The sequence below is a fragment of the Balaenoptera borealis genome (assembly GCF_965194805.1).
Source record: "Balaenoptera borealis genome assembly, chromosome: 11".
NCBI lineage: Eukaryota > Metazoa > Chordata > Mammalia > Artiodactyla > Balaenopteridae > Balaenoptera > Balaenoptera borealis.
In genome coordinates, this window is record NC_138868.1 from 41751735 (window position 1) to 41771599 (window position 19865).

General features: G+C 44.2%; 1 protein-coding gene and 1 long non-coding RNA gene across 5 annotated transcripts in view; both read right to left on the reverse strand.

Annotated features, from left to right (window-relative positions):
* The window catches only part of LOC309605651, a 923254-nt gene that overhangs the window by 609097 nt on the left and 294292 nt on the right, over nucleotides 1-19865 (reverse strand). The window lies entirely within an intron of this gene.
* LOC309605597 (calcitonin gene-related peptide 2) lies at nucleotides 1243-19202 on the reverse strand. Of its 4 annotated transcripts, none has more exons than XM_082341691.1 (5): nucleotides 15420-19202; nucleotides 14243-14337; nucleotides 13835-13978; nucleotides 11694-11884; nucleotides 1243-11096 (listed from the first exon to the last, which is right to left on the reverse strand). In XM_082341691.1, the coding sequence occupies exons 2-4, from the start codon at nucleotides 14326-14328 to the stop codon at nucleotides 11719-11721; spliced, it is 396 nt and encodes a 131-aa protein (XP_082197817.1). In that variant the 5' UTR covers nucleotides 14329-14337; nucleotides 15420-19202; the 3' UTR covers nucleotides 1243-11096; nucleotides 11694-11718. The 4 variants fall into 4 exon arrangements, with proteins under 4 accessions (XP_082197817.1, XP_082197816.1, XP_082197815.1 ...); XM_082341690.1 differs by having other exon boundaries at nucleotides 1243-11163; XM_082341689.1 differs by lacking the exons at nucleotides 1243-11096; nucleotides 11694-11884 and adding an exon at nucleotides 12470-12956.

Here is a 19865-nt window from a genome sequence, read left to right on the forward strand (position 1 = left end):
TCCAAAACCCATACATGCCTAAGCCATATTAGGAAAGCTGGGAGAGTGGGGAGGACAGGTTTTAATCCAGAAGACTAAGACCCTTCTAAGAGTGAGAGCATTCCCAAAGAAAGAATGTGCTACTTCAGAAGATAGTGACCTCACCAATGCTGAAGGAAGTTTAGTCCAGTAAAAAATGAATAAAGGCCAGTCCTGTGCACATCGCTCAGAATATAAATGATCAAGGCAATCTCTGACCTTGGGATGCTCACAGTCTAATAATGCATAAAGAGATATAAATAGACCATCTCATGCTAGGAGATAATTAATAAGAGAGGTGTGTTAAAATGTCCCACCAGAATTGTGGATTTAGGCTTTATACTACTTTGGGGCTGTTATTAGGTGCATATACATTTAGAATTATTACATACTGTTGGAAATTTTTAAATTTTGCAATTATAAGGTGGCCTTCATTATCTCAATGATGCTTTTTGCCTTAAAGTCAGTTTTATTCAAAATTAATATAGCTACACTACCATTATTTTGGCTACTGTTTGCATGGAAAATTGTTCATTCTTTTACTTTGGCCCTTTCTGTATTCCTATGTTTTAGATACCTCTTGAAAAGAGCCTATAGTTAGACTGGTCTTTTAATTCAGTCCATGTAAATAGAGGTAAAGGAGTTATGTGTTATGCAGATGGTTATCTGTGAGAAGAGCTTTCCAAAGAAAGGAAACAGTCAAAGCAAAGGCTCTAAGGCAAGAGTGTGCCTGGTGTTTTGGAGCAAAAGGAAGGAGACTAGTGAAGTGGAGCGGTGCAAAGAAGGGAGGGGGAGTAGGAGGAGATGAGGGTGGGGATAGTAGAGAAGCGTTGGAGCAATGCCCTAGTAGTGAAAAGGGGATGGGGCCCAGTGCATAAATGGAAGAAATGGCTCTAGCTTGGAGCATGGAAAGTTCACCTATGGAGACTAGCGGGAGACGAGGACCTCGGAGCAGATACCAGTAGTGTACAGGTGTTCTGGTGGAGTCTGGGGAGGCTCTCTTCTGATTGATGTCATTTTATCAGTAAAGTAAGAAGCACAGTCAGGGGCTGAGAATAAGGACGGTGGAGGAAGTGTCGAGGTTTCAAGGAGAAGGTGTGAGTAATGATCTAGAAGTAAATGGGAGAGTGAATGGACTAAGGACATACAATTTCCTGGCAGCAATAAAGGCTTAATTAAGGCTCATGGATTTAAATTGAGGCAATCAATCAATATGGTTGTGTGATTTTCTCCAGCTGTTAAAGGTCCTTGATCCAGACGCTAAGTTGCTGAAGCCTCCGGTACCACATTCTGCTGAATGGCCATCTGGTCTCTCCTTGAACACTTGCAGTGACAGGGAGCCCATCACCTCCCAAGAAGCCCCTGCTATCATTAGACAGCTCCCAATGCCAGAAAGTGTCTCCCCATATTGAGCTGGCATTTCTCTTCCCATTTGTTCCTCCTACGTGTGAGCCTCTGGGTCTGTTTCTGTTTTCTGTTGTTTATGTTGCTCTGTGTCCCCCTGTGTCTGGTCATCCAGAAATTTGATAACATAGCCAGTTGGTAAGGCTGGGAGAAAGAAGAACTCTTACACATGGCTGGGGGGGATGAAAAATGGTAGATTACCTATACTTAGCAAAATTACATATGCATTTACTCTCTGACTCTACAATCCCACTGCTAGAAAGGATAAAAAATGGTATCGCATTAGATTAAAATTAGATTAACGTGATCCTAGATTGTGCTCATGCACATTTCCCCTAAGGAAATAAATGTGAATATTTTATGAAATTTAGCTCCAAAGTTGATTGTTACAGCATTTTTACAAGAATAAAAATCTGGAAATAATTTACATGTATATAAGGGATTGATTAAATAAACTCTGGCACATTTATTCAATGGAATGTGAAATGGACATGAAAAATGATACAATAGAAGAACATGGAGTGGCATGGAAAGACGGACCCTGAAAAAGGCAGGTTTCAAAGAAGTTTAGTGTGATACAATTTTATAAATATGCACATAAGATATAAAAAAAAAATAACACGCACCAACCTACTAACAGTGGATTTCTCTGGATGATGAGATATCTAAGAAACATACTGTTCCCCCCACCTTTTGTTGTCGTTGTTGTCTTTCCTGTAGTTGCTAAATTTTCCATATTGAGTATTTTAATTTTATAATTAGGAAAAAGTTATTTAATTTTTAATTAAAAAAAAAACCCTACCAGCCTTTCGTCATTGAGTCCAAGACCCAGCCCTCCATAAAAACCTCCCTTATTTTGTCTTCACTCATCCCCCACAGGAGCAGTCCTGTGTCAAAATGCAGAGATCTCTGTTCATTCCCTTAATGCCCCTCCCACTCCCGCCACTCTTCCATCTCTGCCCCAGTCTTTGTCCTTTGAGGGAAGTCAAGAAGGCAACAAAATGGGTCTCACTATGGCTGCTCTTTTCGCAAGGTTCCTCAGACAAGAGGAAGCTTCAGCCTCCCTCCTCCCTAAGGACTACCATCTGCCCCTGGAAGCCGGAGTACCTTTGGTAGGACGTTGCCTCACACCTGCGAGGGAGGCGTCATTATTCCAAATATAGGGGCCAGAAAGCCAAGGCTATGAGAGCAGGGAGAGGTGAATCTGGGAGACCAGCTTGGGACCAGACTGGGAAGAGGGGATCCTGGCAGAGCTAGTTTAAGCGCCTTCTTGGTGCGCCCTCTGGTGGAGAAGGGGCTGCTTTGCACCCAGAGGGAGGGACTGGTGGGAGACTGGGTATTTTAAGATGCTGCCAGCCCCTCTACTTTTATTTTTGACATCCTCACCCCACATCATGTTAAAAAGCACCTGCATCTCCATTAAACGCTATTTCTATACAACTACATAAGAGTTGAGTTGGAGTGGACCAATGGACATGTAGATACTTAAATAAACATACAAATAAGCAATTTTGTAAGACCCACACTACCTGATTACCATGCTTACTTTAACACCACAGTGTGTCTAAGTATATCAAGACAATGTGGTATTCAAGGGGGAAAGGGAGAGAGGGATAAATTGGGAGATTGGGATTAACACATACGCACAAATATGTATAAAATAGATAACTAATAAGAACCTACTGTAGAGCACAGGGAACCCTACTCCATACTCTGTAATGACCTATCTGGGAATAGAATCTAAGAAAGAGTAGATATATGTATATGTATAACTGATTCACTTTGCTGTACAGCAGAAGCTAACACAATATTGTAAATCAACTATACTCCAATAAAAATTAATTTAAAAAAAAGACAGTGTGGTATTGGCAAAAGAATAACTACATTGATCAATGAGACAGAATTGGGAGTCCAGAAATCACATGCACAAATATTATCAATTGATTTTCAACCAAGGTGCAAAGACAATTAAATGGTTAAGTAATAGTCTTTTCAACAACTGGAACAATTGGGCATCTATAGGCAAAGAAATTAGTCTCGACCTACACCTCTCACCTTATACAGAAATTAACTCAAAATGGATCCTAGACCTAAATGTAAAACATAAAACTAAAAATCTTTTAGGAAAAAGTATAGGACAAAGCCACTGTGACCTTGTGATCTGCGGTTGGGCAAAGAGTTCTTAGACAAGACACGACACCAAAGCACAACCCATTTAAAAAATGATAAATTAGACTTGAGCAAAATTTAAAACTTTTGCTAAGAAAATGAAAATGCAATCCACAGATTGGGGAAAACATTATCAGATATTACATCTCTGATAATAATTTTGCATCCACAGTATGTAAAAAACTCAAAATTCAACAATAATAAAACAAGCAATCCACTGCAAAATGAGCAAAAGATTTAGACAAACACTTCAACAAAAGGGAAAAACAATAGAAAATAAGCACAGGAAAAGATGCTCAATGTCACTAGTCATTAGGGAAATTTAAATTAAAACCACAATTATATACTACTATATACACATTAGTGGAGTTACTAGAACACTCATACGTGCCTGGTGGAAATGCAAAATGGTACAGCCACTTCAGGAAATATTTTGGCAGTTTCTTATAAAGTTAAATATATACTAGCCATAATGAATATGGTAGATGTTAATCCAGCTATATTAATAATCACTTTGATGTCAAGTCTAAAAGTACCAGTTAAAAAACATGGATCGTCAGAGTGGAACAAGAACAAAACCCAACTATATGTTGTCTATAAGCAACCCACTTTAAATATAAAGATGCATACAAATTAAAAGAAACAAATGGTTGTAATGTATAGCATGGCAACTATAATTAATAGTACTGTATTGCATATTTGAAAGTTGTTAAGAGAGTAGATGTTTAAATCCCTCATTACAAGAAAAAAATTCTGTGACTATGTATGGTGACAGGTTAACTAGAAGTAAGTAATCATTTTCTATTATATACAAATATCAAATCATTATGTTGTACACCTGAAACTAATAATTTTGTATATCAGTTATACTACAATTTAAAAAGTAAATGCTAACACTAATCAAAAGAAAGCAGGGCTAGATATATTAATTTCAGACAGAGCAGACTTCAAAGATAGGAAAATTATCAGAGATAAAGAAGAGCTAAATAAATGGAGAGATGTTCCATATTCGTGACTCAATATTATTAATATGCCAGTTCTTCCCAAATTTATCTATAGATTCAGTGCAATCCCAATCAAAATCCTAGCAAGATATTTTATGGATGTTGACAAACTGATTCTAAAGTTCATATGGAGAGGCAAAAGACTCAAAACAGCCAACAATCTTGAAGGAGAAGAACAAAATTGGAGGACTGACACTACTCAATTTCAAGACTTACTATAAATCTATAGTAATCAAGATAGTGAGGTATTGTTGAAAGAATAGACGAATAGATCAATGGAACAGAATAGAGAGCCCAGAAATAGAACCCCACAAAAACAGTCAACTGATCTTTGACAAAAGGCAATACAATGGAGTAAAGATAGTTTCTTCAACAAATGGTGCTGGAACAACTGGACATCCACATGCTAAAAAATTATTCTAGACACAGACCTTTCACAAAAATTAGCTCAAAATGGATCATAGGCCAAAATGTAACATGCAAAACTATAAAACTCCTAGAAGATTATATAGGAGAAAACCTACATGACCTTGGGTAAGGTGATGTTGTTTTAGATACAACACCAAAGACATGATCCATGAAAGAAGTAATTGATTAAGTTAGACTTCATTAAATTGAAACCTTTGCTCTGCAAAAAACAGTGTCAAGAGAATTAGAAGACAAGCCACAGACTGGGAGATGATATTTGGAAAAGGCACATCTGATAAAGGCCTATTCTCCAAAATATACAAAGAACTCTTAAAACTTTGAAAATGGGCCAAAGACCCTAACAGAAACCTCACCAAAGAAGATATACAGATGACAAATAAGCATATGAAAAGATGATCCAAGTCATATGTCATCAGGAAAATGTAAATTAAAACAGCAATGAGACACCACTACACACCTATTAGAATGGACAAAATCCAGAACACTGACAACACCAAATACTGGCGAGAATGTGAAGTAACAAAACACTCATCATTGCTGGTGGGAATGCAAATGCTACCAGCCACTTTGGAAGCCTGTCTAGTAGTTTCTTACAAAACTAAACATACACTTTGCATATGATCCAGCAGTCGCGGTCCTTGGTATTTACCCAAACTAGTTGAAAACATATGTCCACATAAAAACCTGCACACAGATATTTATAGACGCTTGATTTATAATTGCCAAAACTTGGAAGCAAACAACATGTCCTTCAGTAGATGAATGGATAAACTGTGGTACATTCAGACAATGGAATACCATTCAGTGCTAAAAAGAAATGAGCTACCAAGCCATGAAAAGACATGGAGGAAACGTAAGTGCATGTTACAAAGGGAAAGAAGCCAATCTCAAAAGGCCGCGTATTGTATGATTCCAACTATGTGACACTCTGGTAAAGGCGAAACCAGTGTTTGCCAGGGGAGTCATGGGGAGTATTGAACAGGCAGAGCACAAAAGATTTTTAGAGCAGTGAAATACTCCACATGCTATTATAATGATGGATATATATCATTATACTTTTGCCCAAATCCATAGAATGTGCAATACCAAGAGTGAACTCTAAGGTATATTATGGACTTTGGGTGATTGTCATGTGTCAGTGTAGGTTCATCCTTGGTTAAAAAAAAGAAAAAAAAAAAAAAAAAAAAAATATATATATATATATATATATATACATATATATATTGTTCTGGTGAATGATGTTGATAATGGGGGAAGCTGTGCATGTGTGAGGGCAGAGGGTATAGGAAAATCTCTGTCCCTTCCTCTCAACTTTTTGCAAACCTAAAACTGCTCTTTAAAAAAGTTTTTATTTAAAAATATAACATAATATATAGTTTAGAACTATGTAAAATATGCATATAAAAGGAAGACAATAAAAACAAATCAGAGTGGTTGAATTAAGCTTATTGAAATCTTTTTTCATATATTGGTTTTTCAAAGTTTCTGAAATTAGTTTTTCTTACTTTACTTAAGCAATACAATTATGTTTATCATACTGAATGCAGTAACAAGCAAAATACACAATACCATGTGTAAACTATTTGGTAGTAATTATCAAGAATGTAAATGTATATGGACAAAGATTAGAAGGTAATTGTAAAAATAAAAGACTTCTTAAGGAAAAAAATATAGACACTTGCCAAACGACTCACCAATCCCACTCCAAGGTATTTACCCAAAAGAAATGGAATGTATTGTATTAGTTTCCCAGGGATGCCATAACAAATTACCACAAACTCAGTGGCTTCAAACAACAGAAATGTATTCTCTCATTCCAAAATCTAGGTGACAGAGAGCTGCACTCCCTCCAGAGACCCTGCAGGAGAATCCACTCCATGCCTCTTCTAGCTTCTGAGAGCTGCTGGCTGATTTGGCTTCCTCGGTTTATGACTCTCCCTACCTCTGTATTCACATCATCTTCTCTTCTGTGTATCTTCTTCTTTGTGTATCTCTTATAAGAACACATCATTGGATTTAAGACTGACTTGGATAATCCAGGATGAGCTCATTTTAAGATCCTAATTTAATTACATCAGCAAATATCCTTTTTCCAGATAAGGTAACATTCACAGTTTCCAGGGTTGAAGACATGGGCATATCTTCTTGGGGGCCCCAGTTTGGCCCACTACACTTATCTTCACACAAAAATCTATACACAAAATTTATAGCAGCTCTATTCATAAATGCCAAAAACTGGAAACAACCCAGGAGTCCTTCGATGGATAAATGGATTAACAAACTGTAGTACATCCCTGCAACGTAATATTGCTCAACAATAAAAAGAAACAAACTATATACATGCAACAATATGGATAAATCTCAAATGCATTAGGTTAAGTAAAAGAAAATTCAGACAAAGTTACATATTGATTCCATGTATATGACATTCTGGAAAAGGCAGAAGAATTTGATTAGATGTTTTCCAAAGAAGACATACAAATGGCCAACAGGTACATGAAAAGGTGTTCAACATCACTAATCATCAGGGAAATGTAAATCAAAACCACGATGACATATCACCTCACACCTGTTAGAATGGCTATTATGAAAAAGACAAGAAATAACAAACGTCGGCAAGGATGTGGAAAAAAGGCAACACTTGTGCACTGTTGGTAGGAATGTAAATTGGTGCAGCCACTATGGAAAATAGTGTGGAGTTTCCTCAAAAAATTAAAATAAAACTACTATATGATCTAGCAATTCCATTCCTGGGTATTTATCTGAAGGAAACAAAATCATTGTCTTGGAAAGATATCTGCACCCTCATGTTCATAGCAGCACATGGAAACAACCTAAGTGTGCATTGACGGATGACTAGATAAAGAAAATGTGATATATGGGTAGATATAGATATGGATATATAGACATTGGTGTATATAGAGAGTTTTATATATAATGGAATGTTATTCACTGTTAAAAAATGGAAATCCTGCTATTTCTTACAACATGGATGGACCTTGAGGGCATTATGCTAAGTGAAATAAGTCAGACAGAGAAAGACAAATACTGTATGATATCACTTATGTATGAAAAAAAAAAAAACGAACCCATAGAAACAGAGAACAGATTTGTGGTTGCCAGAGGTGAGGGTAGGGAGCTGCAAATGGGTAAAGGCAGTCAAGAAGTACAAACTTCCAGTTATAAGATAAAGAAGTCCTGGGGATGTAATGCACAGCATGGTGACTATAGCTAACACTACTCTATTATCTATCTGAAAGTTGCTAAGAGAGTAAATCTTAAAGTTCTCATCACAAGAAAAAACATTGTAACTGTGTGTAGTGATGGATGAACTTACTGTTGTGATCATTTCACAATATATGCATATATCAAATCATTACATTGGACACCTAAAACTAATACAATGTCATATGTTAATTATATATCAATTTTAAAAGATAAATATTTTTAAAAACTATACAGTTGTTATCAGGGTTTAAAGACTGAGGGGGCAACTGACTGCCAAGGAGAAATGGGGGACTTCTGAGGAGTGATGAAACTGTCTTGTGCCTTTATTGTGATGGTGATTACATGACTCAAATGTACTGTCAAAACCCATTGAACTGTGTGCCCAAAAAATGGCTTTTCTCTATAAAAATGTAAAAATATATGCTTATAAAGAGATACTGAGGCTGGAACTCTGCAAACCACATTTTTCTTTGTCAGGTGGATCCCTGCCAATTGGAGGTTCTCAAAGGAGACAAGAAGGCATGAAGAAGAAGCTTGCTCCTTCTTATTTTGATTTCTGTCTCTGTCAGCATCACCCCCAGTTTCTTTATTCTGCCAGGGAAGTTGGTTCCTGTTTGCAATTTTGCGTGCTTTTCTACACTCATAGAACAGTCTTGTGGCACCCCTTCAATGCGTGCTGCTGTTGCTTTGATGGATGCTGGTGCTTCAATACCAGCATCAGATGACCTCCCTTCTCAATGGTCTGAGAATTCTTCTTTAAGTTCCTAGATTCTAATTCCCCCACCACTTCCCCTCATTTTCCCAGCCCTGTGGATGGTAGCTGCTTCCTTTGGTTTTAATCTCTGTACTATTTCTTGTTTTCTTTTGCCTTTTCAGTACTCTATTGCCTACTTAGTCAACGTCTTAGAGCATACTTTCTGTTAAAATCACTGACGTGGTTTCTGTTCTATGGACTAGAAATTGACTGATAGAAAGCCTGGGTCTTTCCTGTGCCCTACAAAGTCCTACATGATCTGTCTTCCTGATTACATCTCTGACCTCATCTTCCACTTTTCTTTCCCCTTTCCCACTCTCACTCACAAGAAATACAATTGATAAAGGAGCATGTTAAACCTCACCACAAGGGTGTAGTCATCAAAATTCAGAATATGGGAAACACCATTAGACAAATAACTTAGTCTCTCTGACAAATAAATTGAAGGAGGGAAAAAGAAGGTAGAGGTGAAACCTCTAGATGGGAAGTGCCTTAAAACACATCAACCAGCAGCAAAGTGAAGACCTAATTTAAGCCCTGATTTATATTTATAGATTTATATACATAATATATATAATTTATATAAGATTAATATATATGATATCATATATCTAATATATAAGGTAATTGAGGGATTTGAACTATTTAATTGTTAAATGGAATTTTGGTTATATTTAAAAGTCCTTCCCATTTGGAGATACAAGGGGAAATATTTATGGATATATTGGGTGGTAGGGGAGGTCTGGGGGAAGTAGATGGCTCATAGATATAATAACATTGGCCGCAAATTGATCCTTGTTGAAGCCAAATGTCTTAGTCCATTCAGGCTACTGTAACAAAATACCGCAAACTGGATGGCTTATAAACAACAAATATTTAGTTCTTACAGTTCTGGAGGCTGGGAAGTCCAAGACCAGGGTACCTGCAGATTCAATATCTGGTGGGGTACCACTTCCTCATTCACAGCAAATTTCTCATTGTAAATTTATATGTAGAAGGAGAAAGGGAGTTCCCTCAGGCCTCCTTTATAAGGGCACTAATCCCATTCATGAGGGGACTAACCTTGTGACCTAATCACCTCCCCAAGGCCCCACCTCCTAACTTTGGGAGTTAGGTTTCAACATATAAATTTGGGGAGGGACACAAAAAAGCAGCCTATAGCACCAAGTAATGGGTAGAAGGGATTCATTTTATTACGTAAAGACTAGGTTGTTTGTATGTTTTAAATTTCCATTTGTCTTCAAAAATCTGAGGGTCTACCGTGTGAGGCAGCTAGGTCAAAGAATGGCTCACAGGTCTCTGGAAAACATCAGGAGCCATTGTTGAAAAGCATACACTGCAGTGGTTTCAACTGTAAGCTCTGGAAATCAGCACCTGTGTTTGCCACTGTCTATTTGTATGACCTTGGACTTCAGTTCTCCGTGCCTCTGTTTCCCCACATGTAAAGTGGAAATGATAATGGGGTCTAGCCCTGTGGAGTTGTCCTGAAGAGTAACTGAATTAATAGGTATAAAGCACTACCTTAGAACATCATCTGGCCCATAGTCATCCCTCAAAATATGTCTATTATTATTATTATTGTTATCAAATAGGAAGACAATTTGAAATGAACCAATAGGGTCTTGAAACAAGTGTATCCAAAATATGTTTTTAATCTTAATGAAGTTCACAAATGGCACAATATTGACATTTCCTTAAACAAATTATACAATCATGTTCTTAGACAATAAAGCATAGCATCACCATTACCATGTGTCCCCAGAGGCCATAGAGGCAGTGACTTCATGTCCCCCTAAGATTTGGCAGAGCTGCCATGGTCAACAGGACAGCTTTCAAAGAACCAATTTGCTACCAGATAAGCTAATGAGAGATGCCATCACATTTACTGCACATAGAATCAAATATAAAAAAGATGCACAAGAAATATGGAATTAGCTTATTTTGCATTCAGTTTCATTCCTTTCAAGTGACAAAGGTGCTTTTTCTCGATATCTATTAGGATGCAAACATGTATATCTTCCTTGGGGCCTCCTCACCAAGTTGTTGTCAACGGAAGTTAATAGAAGTGGTGAGTTCAGCTTCATGGTAACCTGAGATGAAAAAGAAATAAAATAAAAAAGAAGAGGAGGAGGAAGAGGAAAAGAAGAAGAAAGAGAACTAGGAGAATCAGAAGGACAAGAAGAAAATAATCACAATTATTACTGAAAGAACACAAATTTATAGAAGTGCTTCTTCAACTGAACACTATTTATAAATTATGGATATGAGATGTAAGCAAGCTTTGAAGGCAAATGATGAGCAAACCATTCAATGGTCACTATTAATATTAGCAGTAGTATTATAATTATAGCCCTCTGGTCTGAATCTGTGAATACTGATCAAGAGTTGAGGGCTTTCTGAAACCGGGTTCATTAATGACAAGTGGCCCAGGTTAAGATTTGCAAGGCCCTACCTTTCTAAATACAGCAAGTTTTTTTTTTTTCTCTCTTCTCAGAAAGATGACACTGCATCTCTGCAGCCTGTCCTAGTGCTCTGATTTCAAGCTGAGTTGTAGGAGGAACTCACTAACTCAAGAAGAATAATGTAATTGGAGAGAAGGGATCTGCAGCCAGGTCCAGTGGGTTTCAAAATGTGGGTCCTAACCTCCAAATCCCTTCCCCTCCCATCTGACAGTACAAGGCAATCACCTTCTTCTCGGAGTCATTTCACTGCTCAGGCCTGAAGGTCCCTGCGGCGCCGGCGCCGGCCAAAGGCTTCAGACCCCACGTTGGTGGGCACGAAGTTGCTCTTCACCACACCCCCAGATCTGCTCAGCAAGCCTGCCAGCCGATGGGTCACACAGGTGGCAGTGTTGCAGGACCTCTTCTGGGCAGTGATGCTGATTTGCAGGATGGAGAAAAAGAGAAGGCCTGTCAGTGAGAGGCTGGGGCAGGCGCCTACCCCATAAGGCCTTCATAAAGAGAATTGTAGCTCTTTGACACACCACTTAAGAATAAGTGTTTCTCCTAAATGCAATTATCAAAGCTGTTAGGGGAAATGGCCTGGAGGCCTTTGCTAGAAGCCCTGCCCAAAGATTTTCACAAAAAAATCCAGTTCTAAGCCATGTGGCAAGTGCTAAAATCCTATACTTATCACCCCTTAGATACACCCACCCCAACATGTAAGGAGCATATAGAGGTCATACCCTAGCCACGAGCACCAACAAAACCACTTTCCATAGAAAAATGAAAATTCCCTGAAGTCTTACCTGGAAGAGGCTCAGAGCACAGGGTCTGCAGCATCCTCCCCCAGAAGTGCTTACCTGCTCCTCAGCACACCTGTTCTCATTGCTGGAGCTGGTTCACAGGGACCCTCACCAAGCCCTGCATCCTACTACCGTAAGGCTAGGGCTACTTTCAAGCATAGGCCCTGGGCACTCTCAGGCCTGGGACAGGGACCAGAATAATGACCACCAAAGTGCAAATCCTTTTAGAAAATAGGTTTATTCATCAATGATGAGGCATGAGGGATGAAGCAGGAATTGGACGGCTCTGCCATGACATTCTCTGGGATCTCAGAAGCTTCCCTCACTCTCTTATCTCTAACCTTGTCTGTGAGTCCTGCTCTCTTTCTTTCCATCCTGAGGTCCCCAGCATTCTCTGTCATAAGCAAAGCTACCAATACCAGCTTGAAGAGCAATCCAGGTAAAATCTGCATGCATTAACTTCATCCATGGGATCAAGAAAGGAAATCAGGAAGGAGAGGAAGGAGTTCACTTGGCATCTTGGGGCACCCCAAAATGGGAGGAGCGGTCCCTCTCCAAGCTGCTGGCTATGTCACTTTTCTTGCCAGGTGTTTCAGGCCCGAAGCCCATGCCAGAGAATCTATGAAAGTTGTTCAGGTCCTTCCAGTACGCGCTCAGCACACAGGTACTCAGATTACTGCACCGCTTAGCTCTGGAGCCATCCAGGCTGCAGGGAAAAGACATGCCAGACAATACCATGCACCAGGGCTGCCCCTGAGGGCAGTCATGCAGAAGGTTAGACCCAGGAGGGGGCGCCTGGAGCAGAGAGACGAGAGGGGCAGGCAGGGGGGTGGCTCACGCATCCTCCATTAGGAGAACTCAGAGGTTCGCTGAGCCAGGGCAGTGTGGGGAAGGGCTGCGGGGGGAAGGGGTGACCTTTTCTGGCATTCCACATGCTGCTCAGTCCTTCTTGCTCTGCAGAGAGGTTCTCAGGGTGAATGCAGGTGCAACACGTGACTCTGCTGGTGTGAGCTCCAAGCTCAGGGTGCACAGGGAGGTGGGGCTGGGGAGCGGTGTCTGGCCCCATGAGAACATGCACATCTCCACAGATTCTACACATCTAAAGTCTCCGGACCTACCTCAGACACTGCTCTACCTGACCCCACCCTCTGCAAGGCCTTTGGCTTCACCTTGCAAATGTGCAATGAAGGTGCCTTGCAGGTGTGAGAGAACAACATACACAGGTTAAATTTCTAAGACATCCTGAGCTATAACAGTCCATCCCCTGGCTTCACACTCACCGGTCCTAACTCATCCAGGGCTGGGTGTTCTCCTCAGTCGGACAAGACCAATTCCCAGAGTAAGTGATTCCACACTTCCCCATTTCATTTCCTAACAGCTTTCAGGAATGGATCTTTTTAATGTGTCTAACCACAGTCCCTCCAGCTGCATGTGGACCTCTGTCTTCCATGTAGGCTGAGAATGGCTGAGTCCCATGTCCTGGCGAACAGGGACAATCTGCTGAACTCTTGGCCAGATGTGGTCTTTCCTACCTCTCTGGGGTATGTCCTCCTGAATATGCCAGGGCTGGGTGGGGAGCCTCACCTAGAGCCCTCTGTCTCCTGCTCCTGCTCCTGCTCCAGCTCACGGGTCTTGCTCTGCACGTAGGCCTTCACCAGTGCAGCCAGCAGGAGGCGCCCTTCCTTCTCGCTGAGTGCCCCGGGATCTGGGAGGGTCTCCAAAGCAGACCTGGAGAGAGGAAGCAAACCCAACACAGACTCTAAGCCCCTGCCTGCCTCCTTCCCAGGATAAGCAGCCAGGCTTCCTGGTCTCCGCGGCTTTCCCTGAGGATGTGGCTCTCCTGACTGCCAGCCCACAGGGCTCAAGGCCAGTGTACACCTGAGGGTGTTGATTCACTGGGAGTCTCCCACTGCTGTGACTTCAGAGGCACAGAACTGCCTGATCCCAGGGGCAGTGGAAGGGGAACGCTCTCGTGGCTTCAGGCTGTCTCACCTGAGTGGTGTCGCCTGGAGACTGCCTGCCTGGCACAGGACCAAGATGCTGAAAGCCAGGAAGGGGGAGGACTTCCCGAAGCCCATGATGCTTCTCTGTAAAGGGAGAATGACGTTACCGCTGCACCAAGACCAAGCACCGCCTGGAGCCCACAGACCCAAGTTCCAGTCCAGCCTCTGCCACGACTGCCTTGACAATTCGGGCAGGTTACCCCGCCTCCCCACGGCTCGGTTAGGTTCATTTGCCAGATGGGCTGCTTTGAATCTCAAAATATACATTACACTGAATCGCATGGTACAGCAGAAACAGGTGTCCTGGGGTGAGGGCGGGGGGTTCCGGTTTTGTCCCGTGGAAAGCCAGGAAGAAGCCACACACATGCACATAAATCCACACTTTCTGCCCTATGCAGAAACCAAGCGAGAACCCACCCTTGCTGTAGACTGTGCCTGTCTTCATAGGGACTGAGAAGTCTAGGACCACCTTCACCTCCTCTGGACTTCGCCACCAACAGTTGGGAGAGGAAGGCAGTAAGGGCAAACTGGAAAGGAGCGCTAATCTCTCAGTCTGTGGGTTTGGGTTGGGGATAATTTAACATGCCGGTTACTGGCGCCTCTCGGCTCTGCCCGAACAGCCAGCCTCTGCTGAAGTGCAGTTTAGCAGCAGGTGCTGGGCGCCAGCTCAATGTTCTGGCCGGCTGACTGCACTGCCCCAAGTCCGTGCCAGTGCCCCAGGGATGCTCGCAGGCTGGAGGCGCCACAGAGGAAGTTTCAGGGCTCAACCGTCCCGAGAACCAAACGTGATCCCTCCTCGGGACACAGACTGCTCAGGGCGCTCCCAGACCAAACTCGGGAAGAATCCTGCACGCAAAGGACCGGCACAAATGCAGGGGCCGCAGAACCAGGAAGGCTCGGAAACTAGGGCTGGGCTCACGGAGCTTCCAGCGCCCAGGCGAAGCCCTGGGGATGCTTGCGGTTCCACTGGAGCTGGTTAGAAGAAAATGAGCTGACAGCCCCAATCTCCTGCCTTCTTCCAAGGGGACAGACGGCTAGCAGCACCTGGCTATAGGTGGGCCGGGATGGCCGTGAGAAGCAAAGAGAGGCAGGCAGGCAGATGGGGCAAATTAGATGAACTATGCAGAGGCTGGTAATTAAGAGTGAGCAGAGTGGGAAGTTCTCACCTGGCGACTCGAGTTTCAGGAGAGCGCGAGCTGCGGGTCCACCGGGATAGACAAAACGCCTGCTGTGGGCGTCTTCCCCGCGGAGCTCTCTGCTCTTATGCCAGCGATAGGGGGCGGGGAGGTCCCCACGAGCCCGCGCGGCCAATCCAAAGTGGCCAGGAGCGACCCAGCTCCGATTGCGTCATTGCTCGCGCTCCGCACACCAGTCGACTAGGGAGGGGAACCATCCGCTCTGGCTGTCACTCGCAATGAGGTCATTGCTTGGGCAGCGGGAGGGCTCGGAGAGAGCTGAGAGCCTTCGACGTCCAGAAAGCGGGAGCAAATTGTGTAGAGTTTGGTGTCACCGACAGTGAGGGGCCAGAGTTTCCCTTTCTTTGTGCCTGAACTCCGGCCTTGCACTCCCTCCAGCCACGCCAGTAGGGACTCCGGCCCGGTCCCTTAGATTCTGAAGGGATCTCAGATGAAATAGACCACGGTGGAAGAAGGGGATGGTGGGGGGGAAAGGGTCCTTGAAAAACAGATCTCTCTGGACCACCTGGGGTGATCTGGGATATCCTCCGCTCCCTCCTCTCCTTCAGCCGCGCCCTGGCGCCCAGGGCCCCGCAAAGTTGGTTTGCTGCCAGTCTGGCAACCTAGCCTCTTTCTTCTCGCTTCTCTGGGACGGGTAGGAGTGAAAGAGAGGAGTGGCACTGTCTGCGCAGAGGGCTAGGCATTCCTCGCGTGCTCCCGAATTCTCGACTGCGGGTTCTGCCTCCCCCACTCTAACCGGGGATCCTGCGCTGCGGCGCTGGAGTTGGTTTACACAGCTGTCTGGCGCCTCTGCCTTCTGTTTTCCAAGCTGCTGGGCCAGGACGCCTGTGTCCGAGTTTCTACCTGTCTCGCCCTACACCCCAGCCCCACTTCCCTGAAGCCCTTGATTGCAGAGCTGTCCGGGGTCAGCGCCTACCAACGGGGCAACCTTTGGACTTTCACACACGCGCCACTCGCAGCCACAGGCCGGCGGGTGCGCGCGCTCACGCCTCCCGCAGGGTGCACGTCCAGCGCTCACCTACCTGGACCCCGGCCACACGCCCTCCTTTCGCACGCACACACAGACACTCCGCAGATCGCCGGCACTCGCTGCAGCAGACGCGCCCTCACCAGCTGTTCGCAAAGGAGGGAGCTCGCATCAATCCATACCGACCTCGCCCAGATCCGAAAGCGGCCCCCCGAGTTTCTGCTTTCGGAAACAGGCAAGTTTTATATGCACAGGGGTACACACTGTCCCCCAAGCACGGACATAGACACAAGCACAGGCACGCGCACAGGACTCTGCCTTTCCCTTTTTCCTTACGGAAAGCCGGGTCTGGAGTCCGCGCGGCGGGCGCCCGCGACACCAGGGCGCTGGGAGAAGATCCCAGCTCTGGCCGAAGGGGCGTAGAGTGTCTGGGGGGCAGAGGCAGTGCGGAATAAGTGAAGGAGCGCAACCACCTTCAGGCCCTCAGGCTAGCCCCGCTGAACGTGGTAGCTGCGACCCCAAGGGCTCCCGCCGGGCCCTCCTGAGCTCGCGAAGCCTCTCCGGAAGCCTCGCCCAGGGGTGCGGGGGCAGGGAGCGAAGCCAGAGGCTGGCGGAATGTCCGCAGCTGGTGACGACCGTTTCTGCAGGTCAGAAGGGAGCTCAGCGGACGTCTGTCTAGGCCCTCCGGGTCTTATTTTCTGTGGCAGAACCCCTCTTGCGGGCCGAAGACGGGTCGCCCTCCAGCACCTGGGCAACCGAAACTCCAGGTAACAGCCCCAAAGAATCCGGGCCGCCAGACCGGGCGACTCTTGCCGGGCCTGCTACCCCGGCGGGCAGAAGGCACAGAGGCTGCTTGACCCGGAGTCTCCTCTACCCCCGGGAACGCTGCGCCGCACCGAGAAGGCGGCTGCGGGCTCTGACGGCAGAAAGCAGGGCAGCAGGACTCCCAGGACCCCTGTAATCCCACACCAGGAAGCGCTGCTCTCGAAGCGGTTCCGCTGTAGTAGTGCGACTGTCTCTCTGCGCCCCAATGGTAGGGCTCGCTTCCGGATGCGACCGGTGACACCGAGGCGGCCTTTACTTGGGGGTCCTTCTCCCAGAGCCCTGCAAATGTGAGGGGACACTTCTGCGTCCCTTTCCCGGATTCTGGCCGGGGAAAGGGGCTGCCGGGTGGAAAGGCGCAGCTGGGAGCTGACTAACGCCTCCGCCCTCTTCGCCGCCTCTTCCCGGACCACTGCCACCGTCCCAGAGGTCTGGCAGGGAGTAGAGCCCGCCCCAGCAGCTCCGGGCAGCGCCGCTCCCCAGAGAGGGCCAGCGCAGGGGGCGGGGTAGGAGAGAAGGTCCGGAAGGCCCCAGACCTTGGGCCCCAGGCTCCCTAGCCTCCTCCAAGTTATCTGCGGCGAGCTGAGCGGGGAAGCCCGCAGAGAGCGCAGGAGGAATCGCGTTTGGGGTTTGGCCTCCCAAGAGGCCCCAAAATATGAATTTAGGGGGAACTGAACTCTTGGGGCTAAGGACTGAAAAGCTGACAGCCTCTCCAGAGACTCTGTCTGTGTAACTAGGACTTTTCTGAAGTGTTAGGACCGACAGCCTTGCTGCCACCTCTAGCGGGGCACAATCCCCGGCGGCGCCTTCCACTCCAAAGGCACGCGATGCGTAGCCCACAATCCGAGCAGAGCTCCTGCCTGGGGTAAAGTCGGTGAAAGTTTCTATAAAAGCTGCAGAGACTCGGATCCTTGCGCTCTGACAAGAAAGAGGAGTGCGCACCCGGACCAGGAAGCCCATCTTCACACAAATTGTCCTGGTACTGCGCTTTCGATGTCTTCTTGGATACCCCGATGGGACCGGCTATTTTAGCACTGAGCACCCAGAATTATTTGACCTAATCTTCCTCCACTAGTGTCTTTGCACAGTGTTTGGAGCATAGTAGGTGTACAGCAAATGTTCGGTGACAGGGGAGTGAGCGAGGGGATGATGAATGAACAGTTCCAAGGGTTCATTCCCGTTAAGAGTCAGCAGTAAATTCGCAGCCAAGGTGAACTGCACCCAGTTTAGATCCATTAGATGGAAAAGCAGATTGTTGACCCAAAGACGCACCTCTTTTTATTTCATAAAAGGAATCAGTGTCATGGTGAAAACTTTCTGGAATCTAACGTGAGAGGAAGGGCTTCTCTTCCGAACTCCAGCTTGAAAAGCAAAATAAGGCATTTTTCCTCAACCCATCCTTTATTATATTTGTGAGATAATGGAAGAAAAAGTCAATAAAATGCCTTGCTTTCTAAATCGAGAAAATTACATTTTGATTTTCCTGGAACTGTTCTGAGCTTCAAGGCATCCCCAGTCAAACTAACTAGCATGAGGATTTACAGCGAATGGTTTCCCAGGAATATCTTTTGCTTTCAAATTGTCTCAAATGTTTTGATGCTTGGTTTAACTATTTTATGTAATTACCTTTAAATTTTGAAAATGATAGTCATTAAATTGTAGAGAGAAACAGATTCCATGTACTGTAGCTTCTGACGTTTATTTTTATGTGCTTTAACTTACTCTCTGCTTTCTTTACAAATTTCTTTGGAGAAATATTCCTTAGGGGAAAGATTTAGTCACTCAACAAATATTTATTGAGGACCTACTATGTGCCAGGTGTTGTTCTAGGCACTAGCAACTCACAGTGAATGAAACAAAACCCCTGCCCTCCTGATGCTTATATTACAGTGGTGTATTTAACAAGAGTCCTTGTATATCACCCTCCACCCAAATAAAACACACACCTATCCTCGCATATAGTAATATCATCTATTTGTTTGTCAGATAGATATTCAGTGTTTATATTATGAAGGCCATGTACAGACTAGCTGAGCCACATATTGTACTTTGATTACATTTCTTTGTATGTTTTATTTTTAGTTAGTAATTCCCTCTCTTTTCATTTGTTTAATTTTCTTTCTGCCCATCACCTGTTTATTCCTTTTCCTAGGTCCTACTTGTCCCTAATTCTTGGTTTACTACCTCACTTTGGTGGAGCAAACTCATCATTATATGATAGATTTTTCCAGAAATAGAATTCGAAGTTGGAAATCATTTGCGTTCAGAATTGTGAAAGTATTCTCTATTTGTCTTCTATTTCCAGTGTGACTATTGAGAAATCCATTTCTATTTTTTTATAAGGTCTCTTCCTCTCTCTCTTTCTCTCTCTCCCTCTCCTTCCCTCTCTCTCCCTTTCCTTCCCTCCCTCTCCCTCTCCTTCTCTCTGTTGCAGTCTTCTAAAATACCATGATGTTTTGCCTTGGTGTGGACTATTTTTATTTATTGTTCTAAGTACTGGGAGAACACTTGCAATAAGAAAATTCGTGTTCTTCAATTCAAGGAAATTTTCTTGCTTTATTTCTTTGATAATTTTCTCTCTCTCTGTCTCTCAGTTCAACTTTCTGGGAGGTTTTTTTTTTCAAATT

Excerpts from the sequence above, each read along its gene's own strand:
- LOC309605597 (XM_082341689.1), bottom strand. The coding sequence starts at position 14,328 with ATGGGCTTCGGGAAGTCCTCCCCCTTCCTGGCTTTCAGCATCTTGGTC. Across the intron at positions 13,979-14,242 it reads CTCCAGGCGACACCACTCAG|GTCTGCTTTGGAGACCCTCC; the intron begins GTGAGACAGCCT and ends TCCTCTCTCCAG. Across the intron at positions 12,957-13,834 it reads CAGGAGACAGAGGGCTCTAG|CCTGGATGGCTCCAGAGCTA; the intron begins GTGAGGCTCCCC and ends TTTTCCCTGCAG.